This window comes from Ascaphus truei, chromosome 5, assembly GCF_040206685.1.
Source record: "Ascaphus truei isolate aAscTru1 chromosome 5, aAscTru1.hap1, whole genome shotgun sequence".
NCBI classification, from domain to species: domain Eukaryota; kingdom Metazoa; phylum Chordata; class Amphibia; order Anura; family Ascaphidae; genus Ascaphus; species Ascaphus truei.
In genome coordinates, this window is record NC_134487.1 from 123,086,614 (window position 1) to 123,109,227 (window position 22,614).

The 22,614-nt window shown below is 39.8% G+C and overlaps 2 protein-coding genes across 2 annotated transcripts in view; one reads left to right on the plus strand and one right to left on the minus strand.

Annotated features, from left to right (window-relative positions):
• Positions 1 to 7,017, plus strand: part of APPL2 (adaptor protein, phosphotyrosine interacting with PH domain and leucine zipper 2) — a 57,730-nt gene extending 50,713 nt beyond the window's left edge. Inside the window, exons 19-21 of the mRNA XM_075600571.1 lie at positions 1,593 to 1,733; positions 2,515 to 2,562; positions 3,351 to 7,017. Of these exons, the coding sequence (XP_075456686.1) occupies positions 1,593 to 1,733; positions 2,515 to 2,562; positions 3,351 to 3,482 (321 nt within the window). The 3' untranslated portion in view covers positions 3,483 to 7,017. The remainder of the gene's footprint in view (positions 1 to 1,592; positions 1,734 to 2,514; positions 2,563 to 3,350) is intronic.
• WASHC4 (WASH complex subunit 4) overlaps positions 5,087 to 22,614 on the minus strand; it is a 45,967-nt gene continuing 28,439 nt past the window's right edge. Inside the window, exons 21-33 of the mRNA XM_075600570.1 lie at positions 21,471 to 21,639; positions 19,794 to 19,948; positions 19,194 to 19,268; positions 18,937 to 19,041; positions 17,838 to 17,972; positions 17,090 to 17,198; positions 13,905 to 13,971; positions 13,251 to 13,337; positions 11,394 to 11,541; positions 10,967 to 11,063; positions 10,289 to 10,485; positions 8,974 to 9,073; positions 5,087 to 7,358 (exon numbers count right to left, since the gene is read on the minus strand). Of these exons, the coding sequence (XP_075456685.1) occupies positions 7,291 to 7,358; positions 8,974 to 9,073; positions 10,289 to 10,485; positions 10,967 to 11,063; positions 11,394 to 11,541; positions 13,251 to 13,337; positions 13,905 to 13,971; positions 17,090 to 17,198; positions 17,838 to 17,972; positions 18,937 to 19,041; positions 19,194 to 19,268; positions 19,794 to 19,948; positions 21,471 to 21,639 (1,512 nt within the window). The 3' untranslated portion in view covers positions 5,087 to 7,290. The remainder of the gene's footprint in view (positions 7,359 to 8,973; positions 9,074 to 10,288; positions 10,486 to 10,966; positions 11,064 to 11,393; positions 11,542 to 13,250; positions 13,338 to 13,904; positions 13,972 to 17,089; positions 17,199 to 17,837; positions 17,973 to 18,936; positions 19,042 to 19,193; positions 19,269 to 19,793; positions 19,949 to 21,470; positions 21,640 to 22,614) is intronic.

A 22,614-nucleotide genomic window follows, 5' to 3' on the forward strand; every position in this document is an offset into this window, starting at 1 on the left:
CCTTTGATACTATTCAGACTCAAGCACACTGTGGCAAGTGGTAGAGTCAGGTAGTTTACTCACTCCCCGTAGATGCACACACAGTCCTTCTTTTCCTTTGTGCTTTTATTGTAAGACAACAACAATAACAAAAGGGAGGGGAACTGGGATAGGTGGCAAAAGTGAGGCAGAGTTAAATTATGATCATTTCTACCAGGAGATGGGATAACAGACTGCTCCTGAAGGCTGCTGGTTCCAAAAGGAAGCATGCTTTCCTGTCTAAGCAGGAACAAGCATTGGTCTAAAGTAAACCAACTAACGGGATGGCAGGGGAGGAAAACATATGAGGTTTAAGCAGAGGGGGGTTACCAAGGCAACAGGCTGGGAGCAATGGGAAGGCTACATATGTAACAAACGTAGACTGAGGAGTGCTGGCAGCCGCAGAGCAGAGAAAATATACAAACTGGTTCCAGGACAAATACACTATAACATGCGGTACTCTACAGGTCATTTTTTATTACCCTCTGGAATGTATTTGGTCAATGTATGTATTCTACATTCTTACCTAAGCTGGCAATCATTTGGTGCTCCTGTTATAAATCTATAAAAATCCTTATGGTGTGACTAACGTAATGTCTGCATCAGTCAGTGTAACTCAGTAATATAAGGATACAGTACATTGTAGCTGCTAAGGTAACATCCTCTACTGTTACAGTTTGCAGCTCAAACTCCTGGGAATATTGGCAACAAATAATTACAAACAGAAAGTGTTGCAAATATCTTGCACTGCTTGGGAGTTGTGCTAAAATCTGCTATAGGAATCAAAATGCTTTAAAAACCTCATTAAAATGGCATTAAGTTGAATAATAAAAAATGCAGTATTATCTAATACTACAGAACTGATTTATTTAGTAAAAACCATATAAGATTTCACGTTATGCTGCTGTAATGAATGTCACAAGTACTATCACAAATCCAAAATGGTTACTCCTGAACCCAGAGAAGAAAGTTATATTATTTAAAATATATATAGATTTAGATTTAATTTTATTTTGTATAGCTCTTTTTATATTTGTATTAAAACTGTATTACAAGTGACTTTGGCTACCAAAGTGTTATGGGGTATAAAAATACCTTTGCGTAAACCAAAATAACATTTGTATAGTTGGCCACAGAGTAGTTTGAATAGGAAGTGATCTCAAAGCTACAGGTGATTTTTTTTTCTTTTTCTATCTAAATTATCCAGCTGCCACCAGTTATTTCAAAGGATATACAATAATCTCCCCATTTGTAGCCCACATTCAAACTACTTGGCAGCAGACACTGTGGAACTTCAAAGTGCATATTCAATATGCATTTCAGACTCCTTTATAATAAGGATATCCACTATGAAAAATATTAGTTAAAACACTAATGGGGCAGCCTGGAGCCATGACAGAATTCAGTGTTTTTTTATTTATTTAAACAGTGCAGCATTTACCACTTCATGAGGTAGAATTCAGTTATCTAATAAATTACTGATTTACTAACAAAAAACCCTTTAATTATTGTTACGCCCATTTTTAAAATCTATAAAGAAACTAAAAATGAATAAAACTGTATTTTCTTGGCAGTTTGACCTTGAAAACATCACTCAGTTTGCAGCTCATCAGGAGAATAAACGCTTGGTTGGATTTGTGGTTCGTGTTCCAGAAGCTTCAGGAGAAGAATCTCTGAGAACTTATGTTCTGGAAAGCAACACAGAGGGTGAAAAGGTCCAAAGAGTTTTCTATATAGCTGCGATCTTAAGAAACAAAACTATACCGACTTATTTTTCAATATCTATTCTAAAGCTAATTTTATGAGAAACTACAGTTATAACATTAAATATAAAAATGATAGTGAAATGCCACATCCAATTAGTAAAAATGTTGCAAATGGTACATTTGCTCCACAGGCCTCTGCACACGTACACTGCTTTACATATCCACTCTTTCTAACTCTACCTTTTGCTTGCGTCTCCTGTACTGACAGTAGCTAAGTAACTCCCTACACCTCCATTCTGACACTTGGTTGTTCAGCTCCTCATCTGTGCCAGAGCCTTCAAACTTCATGAAAAAAATCACTTGCATTGCACATATTATTTTCTGTATGTCCTTTATAGCTTAAAATGAATACCTATTATTTTTTATTTAGAGCTTGGCCTTCGTATACAAATGTTGCTTGTACAAATTGCTTTTACAGAGATTAAGTACGGACATCTGTCAGTGAGACCCAATTGAAGTGCTCCAAGACCGCTGATCGTGAAATAATTAGTGAGACCGACTCCAAATTAGAGAGATGTTCAGAAAATCAGGGGAAATTGACATCTGGATTAAGTTCCACTAATGAGCAAATCCTGGTCTGTTAACAAAAGATAATGTGCCATCTTGCAGTGCCCTCTGTCATCCCAGGATGTGAGACATAGGCCCTCTGCTTTTTACCAAGACAGCAATTAGATATTTTGGGTAAATACAGGAGTGCTGTTTTAAAAATGCCTTTACATTTCTTCCATAGATCTGTTATGCAATCATATTGGGAAAAGACATTGCTGCTGCACAGGAGGCAAGTAAATATATTTACAGCTTCTAAATCCTTTGGCTATTTGTAGCAGCACTTCCCCATCTGTTTTTTTTGTTGCACAAAATGAAGGGGGAGCGTCTTCCTGAGCTGAACCACGTTCTTTCCAGCTCTTGACAGTGTGCTTATTTGCATGCCATTACCCAGAATCCCCAGCTGCAATGGAAGCATTGTATGCCAAGAAAATGGGGGAAAGGTAGGGTTGTGGACCTGTCTGAGACATGGTATTATTATTATTTGCTGTAGACTGTCACTAATTTTTATTTTATTTTTTACTCATCATAACTTTGTCTGGTTGTTGTTTTAATAAAAGCCACTAATTTAAAGTCAGGTAAAACTGATGTTCAAGTGCAAGCTTTCCTGCCCACTTGGGTCCCTTCTTGAAGCATATTACAATAGAAGTGGACAGTAAGTTAACTATATAACTCCCCTGTATTTCCTTCTTGCATCACTTTACTAACCACTTTTGCATGACCTTGTTTCACCTATGCATATTTTTAGTTTACCGATATCGTACCCTGTATAAATATTTCTTGCTGTTGCAACATGCCTAAAGAAAAAACTCGAGTGGTCCTGGAAAACTTGTTTACACTTTTTACATTACTTGTGTTCTTTATTACAAAATCCTTTTATTACCAGCTACTCCATGGACGGTACCATCCTAAAATCAGGATTGGTGAAAGAGTATCTCTGCCAAATATCTAACTTTCACCATTACAGCTACTGGACATGATATTCTATAGTAGTCCCTTACATCACTACTTTCTTTGTAGGATCCAGAAGCATTAGCCCAACTGATGATGTCAATGCCATTATCAAACGATGGAAAGTTTGTCCTCCTGAATGAAGAGGCAGAAGAGGAGGGAAATACAGAAGGCAATGAAGGGCTGGAGTCGGAAGCATAGTATTGCTGGTGTTACACCTTAACAGGACTTCTTGTTTGTACACATTCTCTCTGTGACTTTGAAGTTCAAGGAATGTTTTTTTTTTTCTTTCTTTCTTTCAACAATAGTCTGAGATTATATTTGGTGGCGCCTGTATTGGTAATTCAATAATTACTAGATAGATGGGGTTGGTATAATATTAATGGTTTCTTGGGTTCAACTTCATTAACTGCACTTCTAATTGAAAGACTTGCTCTCCTTTACAATGTGTTTATTTTGTAGTTGCATATTAATTTAACTAAAAATACTAGTATACCATCATCGTCCCTCCATTTGCATTCACAACAGCCAAAATGCAGTTTCTCTACAATTATTATTTAAGCCATGTGAGGGAAAACTACAATGAAAATGCAATCTATTTTTCCATTTTGTTGCAGTTAATCATACAGAATACATCTAAGTGCCTGCCACCTCGACCAAAATAAATTAATACCAGGAAGGAAGCATACAAAAATAAGCCAAGGCAGCTTTCATTACAAATGAATGCAAAGCCATAATCTGTAGTTTGAGGGAAAGATCTCCCACAAACCTTTAGTTCACTCTTCAATACTTGAGGTCAAAAAGAATAGTGTGATGGTAATGTTGTAATTTCCATAAAATATATATTGTGAAGGGAGAGAGCACCAATGCACTCTAAACAGCAACACGGTTCAATGAAGTTGGCTATCAGGAGTCAGACTGGGAGATTCTTATTTCCCATTTGGGGCTTTCACAGACAGGTAAGCTTGCAATGCAATAGATTGCAGCATCCAGTCAAAGTACAGCTCAACCCCGTTATAACGCGATCCGTTACAATGCGAATCCGCTTATAACGCGATGCAAGTGTGGCTCCCAATTTTCATATTTATGAATACTTTACAACACGGTTATTGGTACCCTAAATACTTTATTGTACAATGCATACAATTGTACATTATTTCTAACGCGATCCGCTTATAACGCAATGTGATTCTTTGGACCCCAAGCACAGCGTTATAAGGGGGTTGAGCTGTATTAAAGAAAAATGCTAAATCATGCTGGTGGGGACTGCACTTTTATAATGAAACTTTAATAAACGGACTGGTTTTATTGGCCGTTTATGTTTATGCACTGACTTATTTAACAGACCATTATAAGAAAGTGTACTATACAACTTTTAGGTGACAGCTGATAACCATTGTATACATATTCAACACGTGACTTAAGCATTCATATTTGGACTGCAGCTTTCACGCATGCAGAGTTGTTGTTGCTGTGCTACAATAAGTAGCTTCTTTCTTACGATAACACATGCAACTTACTGAACATGTCTTAACCCGTGTGGTTCCAGGCAGGATTCCAAGGTGATATTGTCTGCCACTGAAAAGGTTACACTTGTGAATAATAAACCGTTAGATAAATATTTTCCTTACTCAAAAATTTCACTGATTTTGGGGTTTGGGGAAAACAGAATTGATAATTAAAATGTTTTCATAGCAATAAAAGCACGTGTACGTTTTTAATACTTTTCAGGGCCTAGCGATGGGTTGAAACAAATGAAACAGACAACTCACAGTGATATCTACTGAGCAAGGGAAGGGCGAGGCTGGTTTTGCAAATACCATTTATTGGTGTTATTTTTATGTACATGGTTTTTTTTTTTCCTAAACAGAATTGAAGCGTAAACTGAGGTAACAAATCCCCTTCCTTGTAAAACGCAGTGAGATTAACATGCAGTCTTACATTTGGTCCATCATACCTGAGAAATTGAAAGTCATGTAATCTCAGATGAAATTGTTAAAAACAGGTCTATATGAAAGCAATGATATGAAATGATCCTTCACAATTCCTGTTAGCTTGGTAAACGGTCATTAAAGTTCATGTCCATACACAGCGTATATTAAAGAAACATTTGTAAGTATTTTTCCATTGTTTAAGTAGTCACAATGTTAAGCTGCAAGGTCAGTCCATACAATGTGTGTGTTGTACGAGACCCACTTGCAAGGAAGTTGCAGAGTTACAGCACATTACTGTAGTGCTACAAAAGCCTCCAGTTCTAAGTTATGTAGTAACCCTTTTATCTATGAATATTTCCTTTGGGTTATGGGACCAATGCTCCCAATAAAGAATCCAAGGGGGTTATTCATTAAACTGTCATAGTGCCAATAAAGGCACCATCACATGGAAACTCTGCCTGAAGTCAAATCTAAGTTACCGTGCCCTGCTGCCCCGATCGGTACTATCACAATTTAAGTAACCCTGCCCAACTACCACAAGATACAGAGCAATAGCATAGACTTGACTAGTACCATTTCCAGTAGCATGTTCTTAAGTTCCTTTACTGGTTAGGGGAGCTGAAGCTGCAGTAAGTACAGTGTCACATTTTGTGTGCGCAGCTAACAGAGACAGTGCCTTAAAGATGGACACTTTTACTAGATTGCCTTCTATACAAGTTACACCCCGGCTGCTACACTGCAGATAGGAGACAGCAGGTGGTGTGTATGCTGGAAAAAAAAGTCTAATTGTATTTGAACATGTGGCCACACTATATATACCCTCCATGTAAGAAACAGAAGAGATGCACAATTATCCCTCAAAACATTACTTTGTGTATTTTACACCCTTATTTTCTGAATATTATATGCATTGCCAGACTAGTCCCTTATATTTCCAAATAAAAGCACTTTGAGATCCAGAAAAATAAAACTGTCAGCTGTGGGAGAGTATACTGCACCCCTCCCCTCCCCCACTGCTAAAGAAATGAATGCAAGATGCAGTGCACTGAGGCAAGTGGTATGGGTACATTTGCCCTTTTTAGATAGGTTAAGTGATTTTCATAAATTGTTGATACTGTAATATAAAGATAATCCTATAGGGTACTAATATTTAGTTTGCCTTTAGATAAACAAAACATTTAAAGTGAATGTACTATATAATACAAATCATTGCTTTAGTTGACATTGATGTAACTCACCCTGTCAGAACATGGTTATATGGTCTGCAATGCTTTGCAATGTGTGAGAATGGCCCCAGCAGTGAAGCAGGAAAGAGCGGGGATGTGAAATGTCACTCGTCAGAAGGCTGAACACCACACATCTGGCAGGTTGGATTTATGTATATTTTATACATTTTTACATCTGTAAATTTGGCATTTACATTTCTTGTTTGATGTACAAAAAGTGTGCATTTACACATTTGTACACACATCCATGATCTGTTATTAAGCGGATATACCTCTATTTCTTTACATTTACAATAAAGACAAAACATACACATTCATACACCCTTAACTCACGTTCTCTAAACCTGTTCCAGTCTTCAAGATGTCTGCAGTGCATTTGTCTAGACACGTCTCCAAACACAGAACAAGAATAACAGTTTTTCCCAATCCCCAGTTTGAGCATATTTACAAATTCACCTGCTAGGCATGTGTTATCCTTCATTTGATGTCCATAAATGAACTGCACAACTAATCTTTATGGGAAGTTTGAAGAAGGTTGTACAGACTTCCATTGGGATACTTACATTGTACTATTTACAGGCAAGTCAAAATGTTTTCCTGACGTCCATTCCATGATTCTGTTCCTCTCATTACAGATTAGGTGAATTGACATGCAAATTTAAAGTGCTATAATTAAACGCATTTTAACAAGATTATCTGGGGCTCACAGTGGTCAGCTTTAAAAGCCAAGTGCAACTTTATATTCCAGTCTCTTGAATTTACCACCACGGCAGAGAAGTCATCCATCAGAAATAAAGCTAATATAATCTAGAGCTGGATGGACTAGGTCTGCTCTCTAGAGAAGTGGCATCATTTCATGATGGTGTCGGCAGCAGTAGAATTGCTTGATAGATTTCCATTGCTTGCTTTTGATCTTCCTTCAACAACAAAAAAGCTAAAATAAGCACAGTGATTATATTTGGGAGGCAAAATACTCTTCATAATTGGTGGTCATAATTAAAATGAACAAAATGTAATATTGTTTTATGTTACACTTAATGTCTTCTTGAGACTCTATGCGGTCTCAAATATTGAACTATTACCATTTTAAAAAACATGGAATTGGTGAACACTAGAAAGCACTGAAAGATTAAACAATGATAGCAGTTGAAGCGTGAGCAGATTTATTTCCCCGTGAGGGAAACTACAATACGTTTCATAAAAACCTTTCAGTGTCACCTGACCATCAATCCTGTTTTTTTCCTGACTTGGAGAACGTGAGTTAAGTTAAGGTTCCGCTTTTGGTTTTCACTACTACAGCTCAGCCCCCTTATATCGCTGTGCTTGGGGTCCAAAGAATCACATCGCGTTAGAAATAATGTAAAATTGTATACATTGTGCAATAAAGAATTTAAGATACCAATAATCGTGTTGTAAAGTATTCATAAATACAAAAATTGGGAGCCACGCTTGCATCGCGTTATAAGCGGATTTGTGTTGTAACGGATCGCGTTATAACGGGGTTGAGCTGTATATTGTAAATGTTCAGCGTTTTCCGCAGAAACATTTAAATAATATATTTCCGTCTCCAAACACAGAAGATCAAGATCTCATCATACACATGTTTGTCAGCAGTAAGATGCCTAAACAATGTTAGAGATAATACCTTCCATAGATACAGAGAGCATGTGTTTTAACTTTTACAGCCTATGTTGCTTTCCAACCACTGAAGTGGTTAACAAATCTTACCCCCTCCCCTCCTGTCACAGCTTTCTTTTGGCCGCCAGTGAGGCTGACTTTCTGCTGCACAATTTTTGTAAGGGAAATCCAAAATTAAATATCTCAGGAACCCGGGGGTCCCCATACCATGTTTTTAAATTAATTAAAAAAAATGAAAACAAGCCATGTTGCTCTATTGAAAAAAGGGGGGGGGTATGAGCCCCTATGATTGATGCTACAACGTTGCAGTATGTGGATATATATTAGACAGTGGAGTAATACACCGCAGCAACTAGATATATTTAACATCCAATGGAATCAATAACCTCCAATGCTAAACCCATAAACCTAGACGGGGGGCTTTTAAAAGCAAGGCTGGTAGAAGTACAGCGGAGCCCTGCCCAAACAGAGCCCCAAAGTAAATCAGATGTCCAGCTACTGCTTGCCTCACCTGCGTCCGGTAATGGAAGGGTTAAATCAGCTGGCCCGCATATCCAATGAAGCTGTAAGGCTGCCAGGTGCTGTTTGAGGAAGTTTGCTGCTGTTGCTGACCGCGGTGGCGTGCTCCTGCTCGTAGGTAGGTAAACAGGTATGGTGAAAGGAAACGGCGGTCACTGCTGCTCCACAAAAAATACTTCAACCAGGCGCGTAAAAACTAAATAACGCGTCAGAGGTACATTATCATGTGGTAGCTCTTTTTTGTTTTTGACCATTAAAATTATTTCGTTTTTACGCGCCTGGTTGAAGTATTTTTTGTGGAGCAGCAGTGACCGCCGTTTCCTTTCACCATACATGTTGCTCTATTGTTCTATATTTTTTAAAGCTCTTACAAACCTTCTCTCTCTTTCTTTTCCTGGTTTTCCTCAGCTGCAGTTTTGTCTGCTCTAAAGAAAATTCTTGCGCTGCTTAGTGAGAAATTGAGGAATTCAAATTCCTAAATGAGAAAATGGAAAAAATAAATGTATAATTTTTTTGAAGCCAAGATACTGTACACCTGCCTTATAAAGCTGTGTCTGCTCTGTGTTGGTGTTGAAAAATAGAAACTGAGGGCTAAGTGCCACTTGGAGACCTTAATCTGTCCATTGCACCAACCTGCCACAAAATCAGAATATCAAATACCCTTTCAGTGTAATGTCCCTACAGGCCCATTTGTTTAACCCTAAAAAAAAAATGTCATTGGCCATTTGTCTTCACTGCTTTTTCTGGAAGAAAACTACTCATGCCTAAAATCGGAACCATCCACTATTACATAGCCCACAGTGAGAACCTTTGCCAAAATAAAATACTGTCACTTGAAACCTATGAATGGATCAAGTACACTTTTTTTTGGGGGTGAAAAAACAGATCAGGATAGAATTACTTTTCCATCCTCCAGTAATTTTATATTTGGGAGAAATGATTCTTGAAGCATCAACTCTCTTTCCAGGACATCTTTGAAATAGGCTCCATAATGTATGGTCTGAATTCACTTTACAACTCGGCCCTGATCACTGCCACGTGTCTTCACGCCTTAACCAACCCCTAAAGGAAAGCAGGTGGTTTTATATTCTTGTATTTAGCATTTTGAGACCTGCACTTTAAATAATAAAACATTTTTCGTATATTTTGATTGTGGTTGAATAAAGTGAAACTCGGCACATTTTGAAGGTACCTTCAACAGCTGCTAATGAAATTCCAACCACACTTCTGCTTTTCCTCTATCCCGCCTATTTCCTACTGCTCATTCTCATGATTTCCATGAAATCTTTAAGACACCTGGTCCCATAGTCCTTTCAATTACGATGTTGGGGCCTTGTTGGCCCTTTTAGCAATGAACGGGTTAATGCCTATGCATGGAACGACAGGTATTGTGGCGTCATGCAACTTCTGTTTTGGTTACCTGATCATATCTGACCGGTAAATTTTCTTATCCTTCAAAAGTATTTTAATAATTATTCTTGAAGCTCAAAATATGTAACTTCTAAAGAACTACCGCTACCGCAATGTCGACAACCGAAATAAATGCAACCGAATATGGTTTGCTTCACCATGTGCCATAGTGACCATATGGACATGCCCAAACCAACACGATCTTCAACTGTGGTCTCCCACTTAAGTTAACTTAACTGTGGTCGTTGTTCCAAGGTAACAAAGACAACAATAAATATACCTGAAGATAGATGTCCAGTCTCTTCTGAGTCAAGTTCATCGTCTGCAGTAGCTTCTCATCTGGATTACTCGACTGAACATTTTGCTGCTTAGCAACTGCCCTTTTTTCTTTGATGTACTTCTCTCTTACAGACTGGAACCAGTGGAGAGAGTCAAACTCCTGGTACTGGTCCAAAAGCTTTAGGATATAAGCAACACCTGCAGACAATAACAAAGGCATGTATATGAGCAACCATGTGTGCACCCCAAATGTAATGGAAGTTCCACCCGAGTTTGCTTATGGTTGTGCTTGAAATCAGGCAGAGCTATAAGGACGGTTAACATTTGATAGAAGCACCACATTAAAATACTTTTTTTAGTGCAAGACAAAAAGAGACACACACACACACACACACACACACACACACACACACACACACACACCACTGAAGTCGTTTCCAAGTCACTTCATACTCTACATGAAAGGAGTTAGGTAAATCAATATATAATTAAGTCTGTAGAGGTGAGCAAAAACGAAGCAAAGGAGCCCAGCATAAAAGCAGGAGAACTGGAGGTTAGATACTACAAGTTTATTGAAGCATCATGCCAAAACGAAGACACAAATAGGATAACTGACGTGTTTCCCGCTGTAGCTGGCACTTTATCAAAGAGTTCATATAAGTGATGGAATGAAACTTACCCATTGCAAAGCCATCATCGGTAAAAGCAGCCCCAACTTTATTCTTCTTGTTCAGCTTCTCTTTACAGTTAATGGAGTGTTCAACAAAGTTAAGTGTCTGAAATAACACAACAAGCAATGGTTTCATCAGTTAAAAACAAAAAAATATGTAAAGTAACTTTCCTGCTTGAAGCAGCCAAATGTTTCAAATCACAGTGAAGGAATTACACGTAGAGTTGGCTATTAAAGAGAGACTTGCTAAGAGCATTGAATTTAACCTATGCTTTATACTAAACCATTTCCATTCCCTGCAATGATTTGCCAGCCATAGCCGGACTGAAACAGACACTCAATGTAAAGAGAGAGAAGGCATTAATAGGCATCCTGCAGATTACAAAATGAAATGTTTCATGTACTATAAAAGAGCAGAAACACCATGGGAACGCACCAGTGGGGGCACAATACTGTAGAAGTTACGGAGATGAATGTTCTTAGCACTGCGAAACTCGGGGGCAAACACGTCCACCAGCATCTTAAAATATTCTGTGCCTTCTGCCGAGTTGCGGGTAAGATCACTTAGAACAAAGTCCAGCTGCCTGCGAAGAGAGAAAAAAAAAATCTGAACTATGCAGGGGTTTTATAATGTATTTAATTCAACATTATGCTTAAGTCATCTTGAAAGAGGTATCAAGTTTCTCTGCTGCAAAAAGGTTACAGAAGATTGAAGGTCGCGCCCTACTATTTATTTTTTATAGTGAGTGAACAAAATGGTGAAGCGCAAACCCTATAACAAATTAAATCAAAATTGAATAAATACAAATTAATATCACCAATGGAGATGCTGCTGGTGTAGGGATTAGGAAACCCCTCAGGAAATGGTACAGAAGCACCCAAAGCACAAAACACCGCTGGTTGTATGGGGTGATCACTCAGGGAATCTGAAGACAGGAACTCTCATGCAGGTACAAAAAGAGAAAATAGTGCAACACAGTTTAATCAATAAAAAAGGAGCAAAGAAGCTCAGGCCACTCACATACTATATGTGTAAATAAGGCAACTTGACCACTCGGTCCTGCAGTGGTGTTCAGCTGCTTAAACGGAGTGAGGGGAGTCTGTGAACATCAAACAGCGTTTTCTCACGCTGCCTACTTCCGGATTCGGGTGGCGGGTGACATCATCAGTCTTGACAGCCAATGGGGATTCAGTCCTAGTCTCAGACCATGCCCCCTGGATACGCCGATATCGCCAATGGAAGGCAGCAAGTACTCAACTCAGATTTAAAACCACCGCTCCAAATCAGCACAGTGCAGGGGATGGTAGTCCACAAATAGCTCAAGAGAACTACTACCCCTGAGGAAGTTCGGTTTTATCCGAATGAAACGCGTAGGGTAGTTCTCTTGAGCCCCTTGTGGACTACCATCCCCTGCACTGTGCTGATTTGGAGCGGTGGTTTCAAATCTGAGTTGAGTACTTGCTGCCTTCCATCGGCGATATCGGTGTATCCAGGGGGCATGGTCTGAGACGAGGACTGAATCCCCATTGGCTGTCAAGACTGATGACGTCACCCGAATCCGGAAGTAGGCAGCGTGAGAAAACGCTGTTTGATGTACACAGACTCCCCTCACTCCGTTTCAGCAGCTGAACACCACTGCAGGACCCAGAGTGGTCAAGTTGCCGTATTTTCATATATAGTATGTGAGTGGCCTGAGCTTCTTTGCTCCTTTTTTATTGATTAAACTGTTACACTATTTTCTCTCTTTTTATACCTGCATGAGAGTTCCTGTCTTCAGATTCCATGAGTGATCACCCCATACAACCAGCAGAGATTTACGCTTTGAGTGCTTCTGTACCATTTTTTTTATAGTGAAGCAGAGATTCTTCGGAGCTGAAACTTGATCCAGCTCTAGGACCCCCAAGTTCTCAAGATACTTCCCTCCAAAAAGGTGCTCATGGTACTATTCCCTGCTGGGAAACAAACAGGATTGTGAAAATATCCCGCAGCATGCGGGCTAATAGGAAGCTGTCACGTCATGGTCGTCGTGCGATGTAAGGACCAGCAAGTAACCTGCACCACCTACTGGGCAAGTATCAAGAACCAGGCGTTCCCAGAGCTGAAAACAAGTTTCAGCTACGGGGACCCCCTGCTTCCCAACCTCCTTGGATGAGATGATTCTTTAAGAAAGTTCCTTTGCGATTCCAATGAGATTTAATAGGTCCATGTTCATTTCAGGAATCTCGCAATGCTAAATGATCTCAGGGTTACATTACTTGGGTGCAGCATTACATACACTGCTACACACATCACCTTGCAGCTTTTTGGGTTTCTTCAGAGAGACTTTCTTCTTTGACCAGCTCTTCAAAATTCACTATGTCTTCCAGGTCTGGAACAAATCTATAAAAGTCAGATATTGGGTTGTTGGCACCTTATTTTTTGTATAACATCTCACCACTGAAATACTTTCTCCAAGGGATTTATATTCAAATTCATGAGCAATTAAACAACATTTTACAATGCTACTTTAAGAATAGGTTTTCAATTGGCGATTTACCAGTACTTGCGGACTTCTGCTATCCGACGGAATCTGTTCCGGAAACTAGTGTCGAATAGCGAAAGCAGCATTAAGCAAATCCCATGTTAATGGGCAGCGGTGAGCGTCGGACAATGCGTTTCACGGATTGCACTGTGCCACGTCAGGTCATTCGTTAGTCGTAAAACGAAACGACTGATATATTGTTCCGATTACCGAATGGCTGACGGGAGAGGGAAACATCCAGGAAGTGGATGGACATGCTCCATACTGCTTTATATTTATGGTAACAAGGTCTCAAAAATGATTGAGACCAGGATTAATATAATAACCAGTAAATCAAATGCATAAGATTAGTTGCTATGTGGATTTCTGTGCTTTTAACTACGGCCAAACGTTTCTCAAAACTGCCCTAATCTTGTCTTGCATACCTGATGGCATTGCTGCAGCAGTGAAGCCCGCCAGACCGGATCATCCTGACATATCCCATGGCATTACCTGGAAAGCAAAGTATTATATTGCAGCTTGCCATGTTTACACTATTGTAGTTACATATATTTGCAGCCCCACAAAGTAACCTTTGATTTTGAAAGCGAATGGTGAATTTAAAAAAAATAAAATAAAATGGAAAAAATGGGGGGGGGGGGGGGGGGGGGGGAAAAAAAGGTTTTACACTGTTCCACACCACAGTAGGCACCTATGGGCTGCAAAATAAGGTTGACAATTTGTTCAAAGTATATTTTGCACTGAATGACTGCTATACATGGTTGGTTATTTTTAAATAACCCTATAATTTTTTTTACATACTTCTAGTATATAACTGACATGGTGTATTTTCTGCAGTTTAAGATCTCACAGAAAAATGTTACATCACCTGCCTGAAAGCAGTCATTCAATTTCACCAACGGAATATCCAGCAACAGGAAATGATCAGACATGTGCCAATAACTTTTAGATTGTAATCTCTGTAGGACAGGGACAACGTCATTTCTCATTGTTTAACACACTTGTGAAACGTTGTGTATTTTCTTCCAATGCTGCCTTACTACTGTAAAGTGCTGCATGTACATTGGTGCAGCTATATAAACATACACATACATTAAAGAGTTAAAATGTGTGTGTTGTATTCAATGCAAAAGAACCGAAACGATTCACGTTACTAAAAATGCTCAATTGAAGCTGTAATAATCCCCTTATAAAATGGTGTAGACTAGATATTAACGGGTACGGCCCTATACAACATAATGAAGCAGCACTCTATGCGACCAAAGTTTTGATACATTTGTTTTATTTATTTACTTCCTTGACCTGAGTGCCACTGGTCTTCCAGCACTCAGCCATGTGATCGCTTGGTGTAGCCATCACGCGGTCTCGGGCAGTCAGATTGTGAACGAAAGCGGAGTATTCTCTACTTCGGTTCCAGAACACATTCTCCCCGTAGAACACAAGCATTTAATGCATGACGTATGTATGTTATAGGACCCCTTATGATGTGCAGAGTATGTTTTGGGGCACTCAAAGAATTAATAGAATTGGGGGATCCCACAGAGCTCAACTGGGTTGATCGAAGCTCTAGGGACTCATGGTTACCGGTAACCTAGATTTTGAAACTCAATATGGCAGCCGGAGTCAGTTTTGCTACAGAAGCCTGAAGAAAGCCGCAACATTATTGGGACATTCCTGTTTTCCACCGTTCTCTTCTTTATATGGAGTATCCTTATGTTTCTATCCTTTTGTCAGAATATTCTGCGAGGAAAAAACACAAAAACAAAAAACCATTGCGCAGTATCTTCAGGGCAACGAATACACCTTCCCCTGCCACTAGCTACTTACAGCAAGGCTGTAGGAGATCGACCTTGATTGGTATCTTTGGTGTTGATTCCAGGCACAGCATCCACTGGATCACTTTGCTCACCGTCTTGTCTTCAAAATATCTAGTTGACACTCAATTGTGCCCGACTGGAGACCGGCGGCAGGTGGAGGAGGGAGGGGAGAGCAGAAACAGCTCCTTCACTCAGATGCTGCAGTCCCTGCCGTACGGAATATTACCCCCTTCCATAGATTTTCTGGTTGTAGTTACCCAGCGCACCTCCGGTTAAGCTCCGCTTGCATCAGCAGTTTGACCGCAGTGACAGGGAATGATTGCTGGAGCCAGAGGGCGGTCAGACACTACTGGCTGAACCGGCTGCTTCACTATCAAACATTTATTAGATTAAAAACATATGGACAAAAATCCTGACAGATCCTCTAACATGTTTCAGGTACAGGGCGCTCTTTGATAAAGCGCCCTGTGCCTGAAACATGTTAGAGGATCTGTCAGGATTTTTGTCCATATGTTTTTAATCTAATAAATGTTTGATACTGGCCCTCCGTCCCACCGGTACACTTTTGTTCTAGCTGTGCTCTGGATTTTCTATTTTTGAACAATTCCTGCTGCCTGTTACATACCTGGATGCACGCTGCGCTAGAGATACACAGATAAGCATTATGGCTCCAAGTGTTCCTGCTCCCTGCCAGTGAAGCAGCCGGTTCAGCCAGGAGTGTCTGACCGCCCTCCGGCTCCAGCAATCATCCCCCCGTCACTGCGGTCAAACTGCTGATGCAAGCGGAGCTTAACCGGAGGTGCGCTGGGTAACTACAACCAGAAAATCTATGGTCATACTCCACGGAGGGGAAAATATTCCGTACGGCAGGGACTGCAGCGTCTGAGCGAAGGAGCTGTTTCTGCTCTCCCCTCCCTCCTCCACCTGCCGCCGGTCTCCAGTCGGGCACAACTGAGTGTCAACTAGATATTTTGAAGACAAGACGGTGAGCGAAGTGATCCAGTGGATGCTGTGCCTGGAATCAACACCAAAGATACCAATCAAGGTCGATCTCCTACAGCCTTGCTGTAAGTAGCTAGTGGCAGGGGAAGGTGTATTCGTTGCCCTGAAGATACTGCGCAATGGTTTTTTGTTTTTGTGTTTTTTCCTCGCAGAATATTCTGACGCAAGAATAGAAACATAAGGATACTCCATATAAAGAAGAGAACGGTGGAAAACAGGACTGTCCTACACTCCATTCTTCAACTCTCCTCACTTCTTTGGCAGGACTGGTTTTCTTTGATATATGCGCCAGGACTTTATTCTTTTTTCCAATTGTTGTCACAAGTCACAGGATAGACTTGCCATTTTGTCCTAAGGCTGCCATCCCACAATTTTATAGTCTACTGTTGTAATTGGGATTATATATCACTTATGATTAGGTTGTTTTGCAACTATTTTTTATCACATTATAGTTTAGGTTGAGCGCACTGTGTAATATTTTCTACATTTATTATTGGGACAATGTTACTTTATTGATGAACGGCAACTATATTTGTAGTTTTTTTTTGCCAGAAACTGGCAACAAATTATAAGTCTAATTTTCTGGCAATTCCTGAACCCGAGAACCACAGGGTGGGAGAATTGCTGCTTTAAAGTTGCATTCAACATTTGTTTAATTATTTTAGCTCTGGCTTTTGAAGTAAGTTTTATGTACCAGCAGCCTAAATTTAAGATTTCTAAAAAATAATTATAAACAGAATATACGACATACTAGTAAAGTTAGAGGAAAGGAAAAGGGTCTGGTTTCTTACCTATCTGGCTAATAAGCTGCCTGAACTGATCAAGGTAGCTCTGTCCATCCGGAGTGATGCCGAGCTTTCGGATTCCACGGTTGAATTTTTCTGCTCTTTCAAATGGATACTGAAGAACAGAAACATAAGGAAATGCACATCACAAGGTAAATGTTCTAATCATTTATTGCAACGTTCTTTGACAAAATGCGTTCTTATCTACCTTCTCTTCCCTCCAATTTGAATTAAGCGGGTCAAATGTCAAAAATGTACAATACAATTATTAATTGGCAAAGTGAGGGTGGTAAAGGATTAGACTTCCACAATTAATACATGTATGAAAGCAGTTTCAGTGGTCAGTCCAGACATACATACTTCACTCGCTCAATCTGTTATACTATTCAAAAACATTTAGAACAGGAAGGCCTAAACACTGTGTGTACATTTACTAAATGGAGAAACGCCTTTTCGGCACTTTAAGACAATACAGGATTACATACCAAAAATTCCCTGCTGCAATATTAATGCAAAAAGAACATTATATAACCAAATGTAAAAATATATATTTTTTGCAGTAGTATGTCACATTTTACAGCTAGGAGACAGATGGTCCCTCGGGCGTTTTGGTGAAATACTACAATGGAACAAAACACGCCTGTGCTGGCAACTCGGCAGAAGCACATTCACGGTTTAACAACAATGCAAATCCCAAGAACCCGAGAGCAAAACAAGGAGTGATGACATCACAGCACAATATGCTGATATTTACCTTTTGATCATTTTGGTCCTTAACTTCTCTGAAATACCGAATATCTTTAATCAATCTGGACTTGATGTGTTCATCATACATAAATTGGCTAAATATATAAAACTTCTTTCTTAGAAACTGGTACGTGAAATTTACCTAAAGGGAAAAGTCAAATCAAGTTAGCTGAACAATGACTCAAAATAAAACGGATGTATAATAATTTGAATGCACGAATAAAAAGGTGTGTGTTGCAGCACAATTGCAGGCTACGGTCTTCAAAATTGAGATTGGTTATTTTTTTGCAACATACAAAAAGATTAAACGATATCCATCCTTAACATTATTTATTTTTAATATACATTTAACAAACACACAAGAGCATCCAAATATTGTCTGTGCTATAATGGTGGCATGCAGCATACTGTACCTTTTGTGCACACATCTTTTATCTTGTTAATCTGATAAATAAATCTATAAATTATAAAAATAAATACTTCATATTTTTAATAAATTAATTGGGCAATAAATAATATTTTTCACACTTTTTTTTTTTTTTTTTTTACAAAAAGCCTTTGAGTAAGGTACTGGTAGTATGTGCTAAAAACATCACAACTGATGTCCCAGCCTCCCACTTATTTTAACAGGGCTTATCTATAGCTGACAAGAGTACATATTTGATGCATTTCACGTTTCATCAAATCACTTGTGCTTCATAGTGCATATGTAATACCTTCTATTACGTTCCCAACTCTTTACAGTATCACATATAATGTGCTAGTCCTAAAAACCCAATGAGCGTGTGCCATAGCTTTAACTCTGAATTAAATTCTCATTGTACATCTTTAAAAAAAAAGAAGAAGCAGTAGCTGAGCATTGCTTTCCATTTGTATTCCATCTTTAAAAGATAACTACAGTATTAACCTGTACATTTGAGACCCAGACCGTAAATAAAATGTTTTAGGTATTACCCACAAATAATAGCATCTACGGGTTCCTAACGGTCTTGTTTCCAATGACAAAATGCCCAGTTCAGGGCTCTTTTGATCAGGGTAATTAGCAGAGAGATGGGGTATTACACCCTTGCATGACTTAACAAGTTGAGCACAATAAGAACGCCTACTGTTGTGCTCATGATTCCAGTGCCGTGTGTTCGAATTGAATTGGCAATGTGCCGGATGTTGATGGTGTTCAAATGCTTGTTATTGCTCGTCCTCTCTACGAAGATCTGCAGAGAAAGGAATGCAACCACAATATTCACATTAGATCAGCACGAAAAAAACAACATGCATTTTCTAGAATTCTGCATTTTTTCTTAGAAGCACCTAAATTGCTGAATAGAATCCCAGGCATTATTTTATACATCGTATGTAGACGTACCTGGTTATTGAGATTGTAAAGGTATCGGGATACAAATACATGAATATTTCTCATGATTTCCAGGACATCCAATCCCTGCAACAACACAGGCACAGCTATTTAATAATGTGTTCAGGTGTACAATTTAATTGCCCTCAGGAATTAATATTATGATGCCATGGAGAGCCGTCCATGGATATCAAACTGGATTATTCTATTTTAAAACCCCTTTACCATTAGGTCATGGGGTAGAAGCAGATATATTTTAATGTGATACTAGGTTGTGAAGGTAGCCTTTATCTATGATCTTACTTTTGGGGGCTTCAATCAATTTCCATACGTTAATCTCATGTTTTCTACAGTCTGACATTTTTAAACCTCTACGCAGACACTACACACAGTAGAGAATCACAGAAACGTTACGGTTCATCAAGCAGTTCATAGTGGACTGTAATAGGACATCCCCAGGATGCCTGCTTCTCTAGCAGTGAAGTATAAAATCACATTATGCATGGACAAATGTAGTGCAACACACATTGTTTAATCATCATTTACTACATTCATTCTCGAGCTCACAATCTGCCTCCACCACACAACCCATATCAATGCACTGAGACATACCTGTTCTAAGGTTTGACTTGGAAGATGAGCCTCAGTCATAGTTAAGCCATAGCGCCGAGTCGCCAAGTTCCGCATCTCACTGTAGGTGGCCCAATCATGCAGAGCTACTGTTGTCAAATTGTAAAAGGTTTTGTCCAGATAATGTGTCACATAGGCTACAAAACAAAGTCAGCAGAATGAAATGTTTACATTTTCCCACTGGTACCGCATAAAAAGTATTAAAATCTGAATGATCTTTCTAAAGCTTGTGTATTCACTATTTAAGAACAGAAACAATAGCAAGAAGCGTTACAATCAAGAAATGTTTCCTCGTCAGTGAGCCAATCAATACTGATAACAAATCTTAAACAAGCTCACAGGTATGTCACCAAATCACTACAAGTATTGACTGTCCGAACAAGAAGCCGCTAGCCAAAAAAATTGCTTGTTGACTGTATATTATACATATATTTATCAAGTAGTAAATCTCCAGTTAAGTAAGAAGCAGTGGGTTTCCGGAGCTTAAAAGTGTTCATTTAGTTACCAGGGACCCCTGCTCCTAGAGATACTTACCTTCAAAAAGGTACTGCTGGTATTTCAATCCTGTTTAAAGGTCCGGCGGGCCAATAGGAAACCGCAAGGGTTGACGTCTTGCTTCCTATTGGCTCGTGTGACACGACATTTAAACAGGCATAATGTGTGCACAGTCGGGCTGCTATCGGCAGCCACATCAGTTAAGTACCTCGGGAAGCAGGGGGTCCTCGCAGCTGAACCACATTAACTTCAGCTCCGGAGACCACCGCCCAGCTAGGTCAAACAATTATTTTAAACAGCCTCCACAGCCATGTGGAAATGCTGCTTTAAGTAACCTAACAAATTATATAAAACGGGTCTACTATGTTCCTGACAGCTATACAATTGCCAATAGGAAACCGCAAGGGTTGACGTCTTGCTTCCTATTGGCTCGTGTGACACGACATGTAAACAGGCATAATGTGTGCACAGTCGGGCTGCTATCGGCAGCCACATCAGTTAAGTACCTCGGGAAGCAGGGGGTCCTCGCAGCTGAACCACATTAACTTCAGCTCCGGAGACCACCGCCCAGCTAGGTCAAACAATTATTTTAAACAGCCTCCACAGCCATGTGGAAATGCCGCTTTAAGTAACCTAACAAATTATATAAAACGGGTCTACTATGTTCCTGACAGCTATACAATTAACTAGAGAAGTGCAGTTTCACCAAAAGTCTATTACCCTCCAAGTCTCATCTTCCACCATATTTTGATCACACTATTTCTTGCAAATAAGATACAAATTGTCTAAGAATTACTTTTGAACTTCAGCAAATCCCTACAAACTCTGGAACTGCAGCGATGCGCTTTGCCTTAGTAAGGGCGAGTCCCCAGTTAGCACTGTGGCACGCACGCGGGTGGGTGGGGGGGGGGGGGTCACGCACCGCGGGAGAAAGGTGCACGACAAGGTAGGAACTGGGACCGGATTTACTGGGGGGGTGGAGTTTGAACGCACAGCGCATGCCTAGAAGTTACTGGAGCCGCCCCCTTGTAGATATGAGTTCTCGTCTATATGTTTTCTTCTTGCTGTGGCCTTAACATGAAAAGCATTTAGACAAACGATCTAAATGTTAAAGAATGTATTGGCTGACTGCCACTTTTGCAGGGTGATCGAATATCACCTTACCTTTGATATCAATAAATCTGTTGAAGAAACGAATTGGTTTCAGAGAAAAGAAATGTGCCAAATCCTTAATGCCGACTTTAAATGGATTTCTTTCATCTAGCTGGAGGTGAGTGTGGACTGAGAGTCGGAGATCCTTTTCTATTTCCTTACACAACTTGTCTAACAGGTGCTAGAAAACAACAATATACAAAAATAGATCGATACTTTACCCCAGATACATTTCCAGTCAAACAGAAGGGAGATTATTTACGCACAATAAGGTATCCCACACAATTTTTAACATGAAGACCGTATAAAACGCCAGCATGATTTTGTTACCAAGAACTGTACCAGAGAACTGTGAGGTTGTAAAAGCTTATGTATAAACTAGTTATGAATAACTCAAATTGGTGCATGAAAAGATATCAGCGAACATAACATTTTCATGCAATAATGGAGAGGTTCTTTCTGTGATATGTTCTCCAAAATGTGTGAGGTGTAATTTGTTGTATAGTAATTCCCAGGGCCTGCTTTATTGCAGTTCAAAGTTCTAATAGCCATATTAGTCCAGGAGAAAAGTAGAATTGAAGTAGGTTGTGATAACTTTTAGTGGACCAACATGAGTTTTTCATGGATTTCTTCCTCAAGTTTACTGAGGCAGCACGGTTGGAAGGAAGCATACTGTATGTATCCTAAAGTGATACATATTGGTTGAGGTGAAGTCTGTAAGGCTGCGAACCCGCTGCGGCCGGCGGGCCGAGCAGCCGCGAACCACCAGACCCTTGCCCGAATGGTCCCTGCCCCCGCTGCCTCCTTCCGGCAGGGCTGACTACGTACTGTGACACGTCAGCCGGCCGATGCTGCAACAATCTACTGATTTTCAGCGCCGACGCGTCAAGTCAGCCAATGGGGAGGAGGGGAGGGAAGGAGCTAGGTGGGAGGCGCCTTGGGCGGGGAGCAGGGAAGGAGCTGCGGGTTAAAGTGTGTGAGTGTGTGTGTATACAACAGGACAGGAGATCACAAAAACACTGATAGTTGGCTGAAGTATTGTCATCTATTATTTGTTATAAACCTCTCTTCCCCCGACCATCCCAAACAGATATTTGTTCTGTCCAAAGAACTTGCATTCTGCCCCAGGAGGAATTCTGTCCCGAGGAGTTTGCCA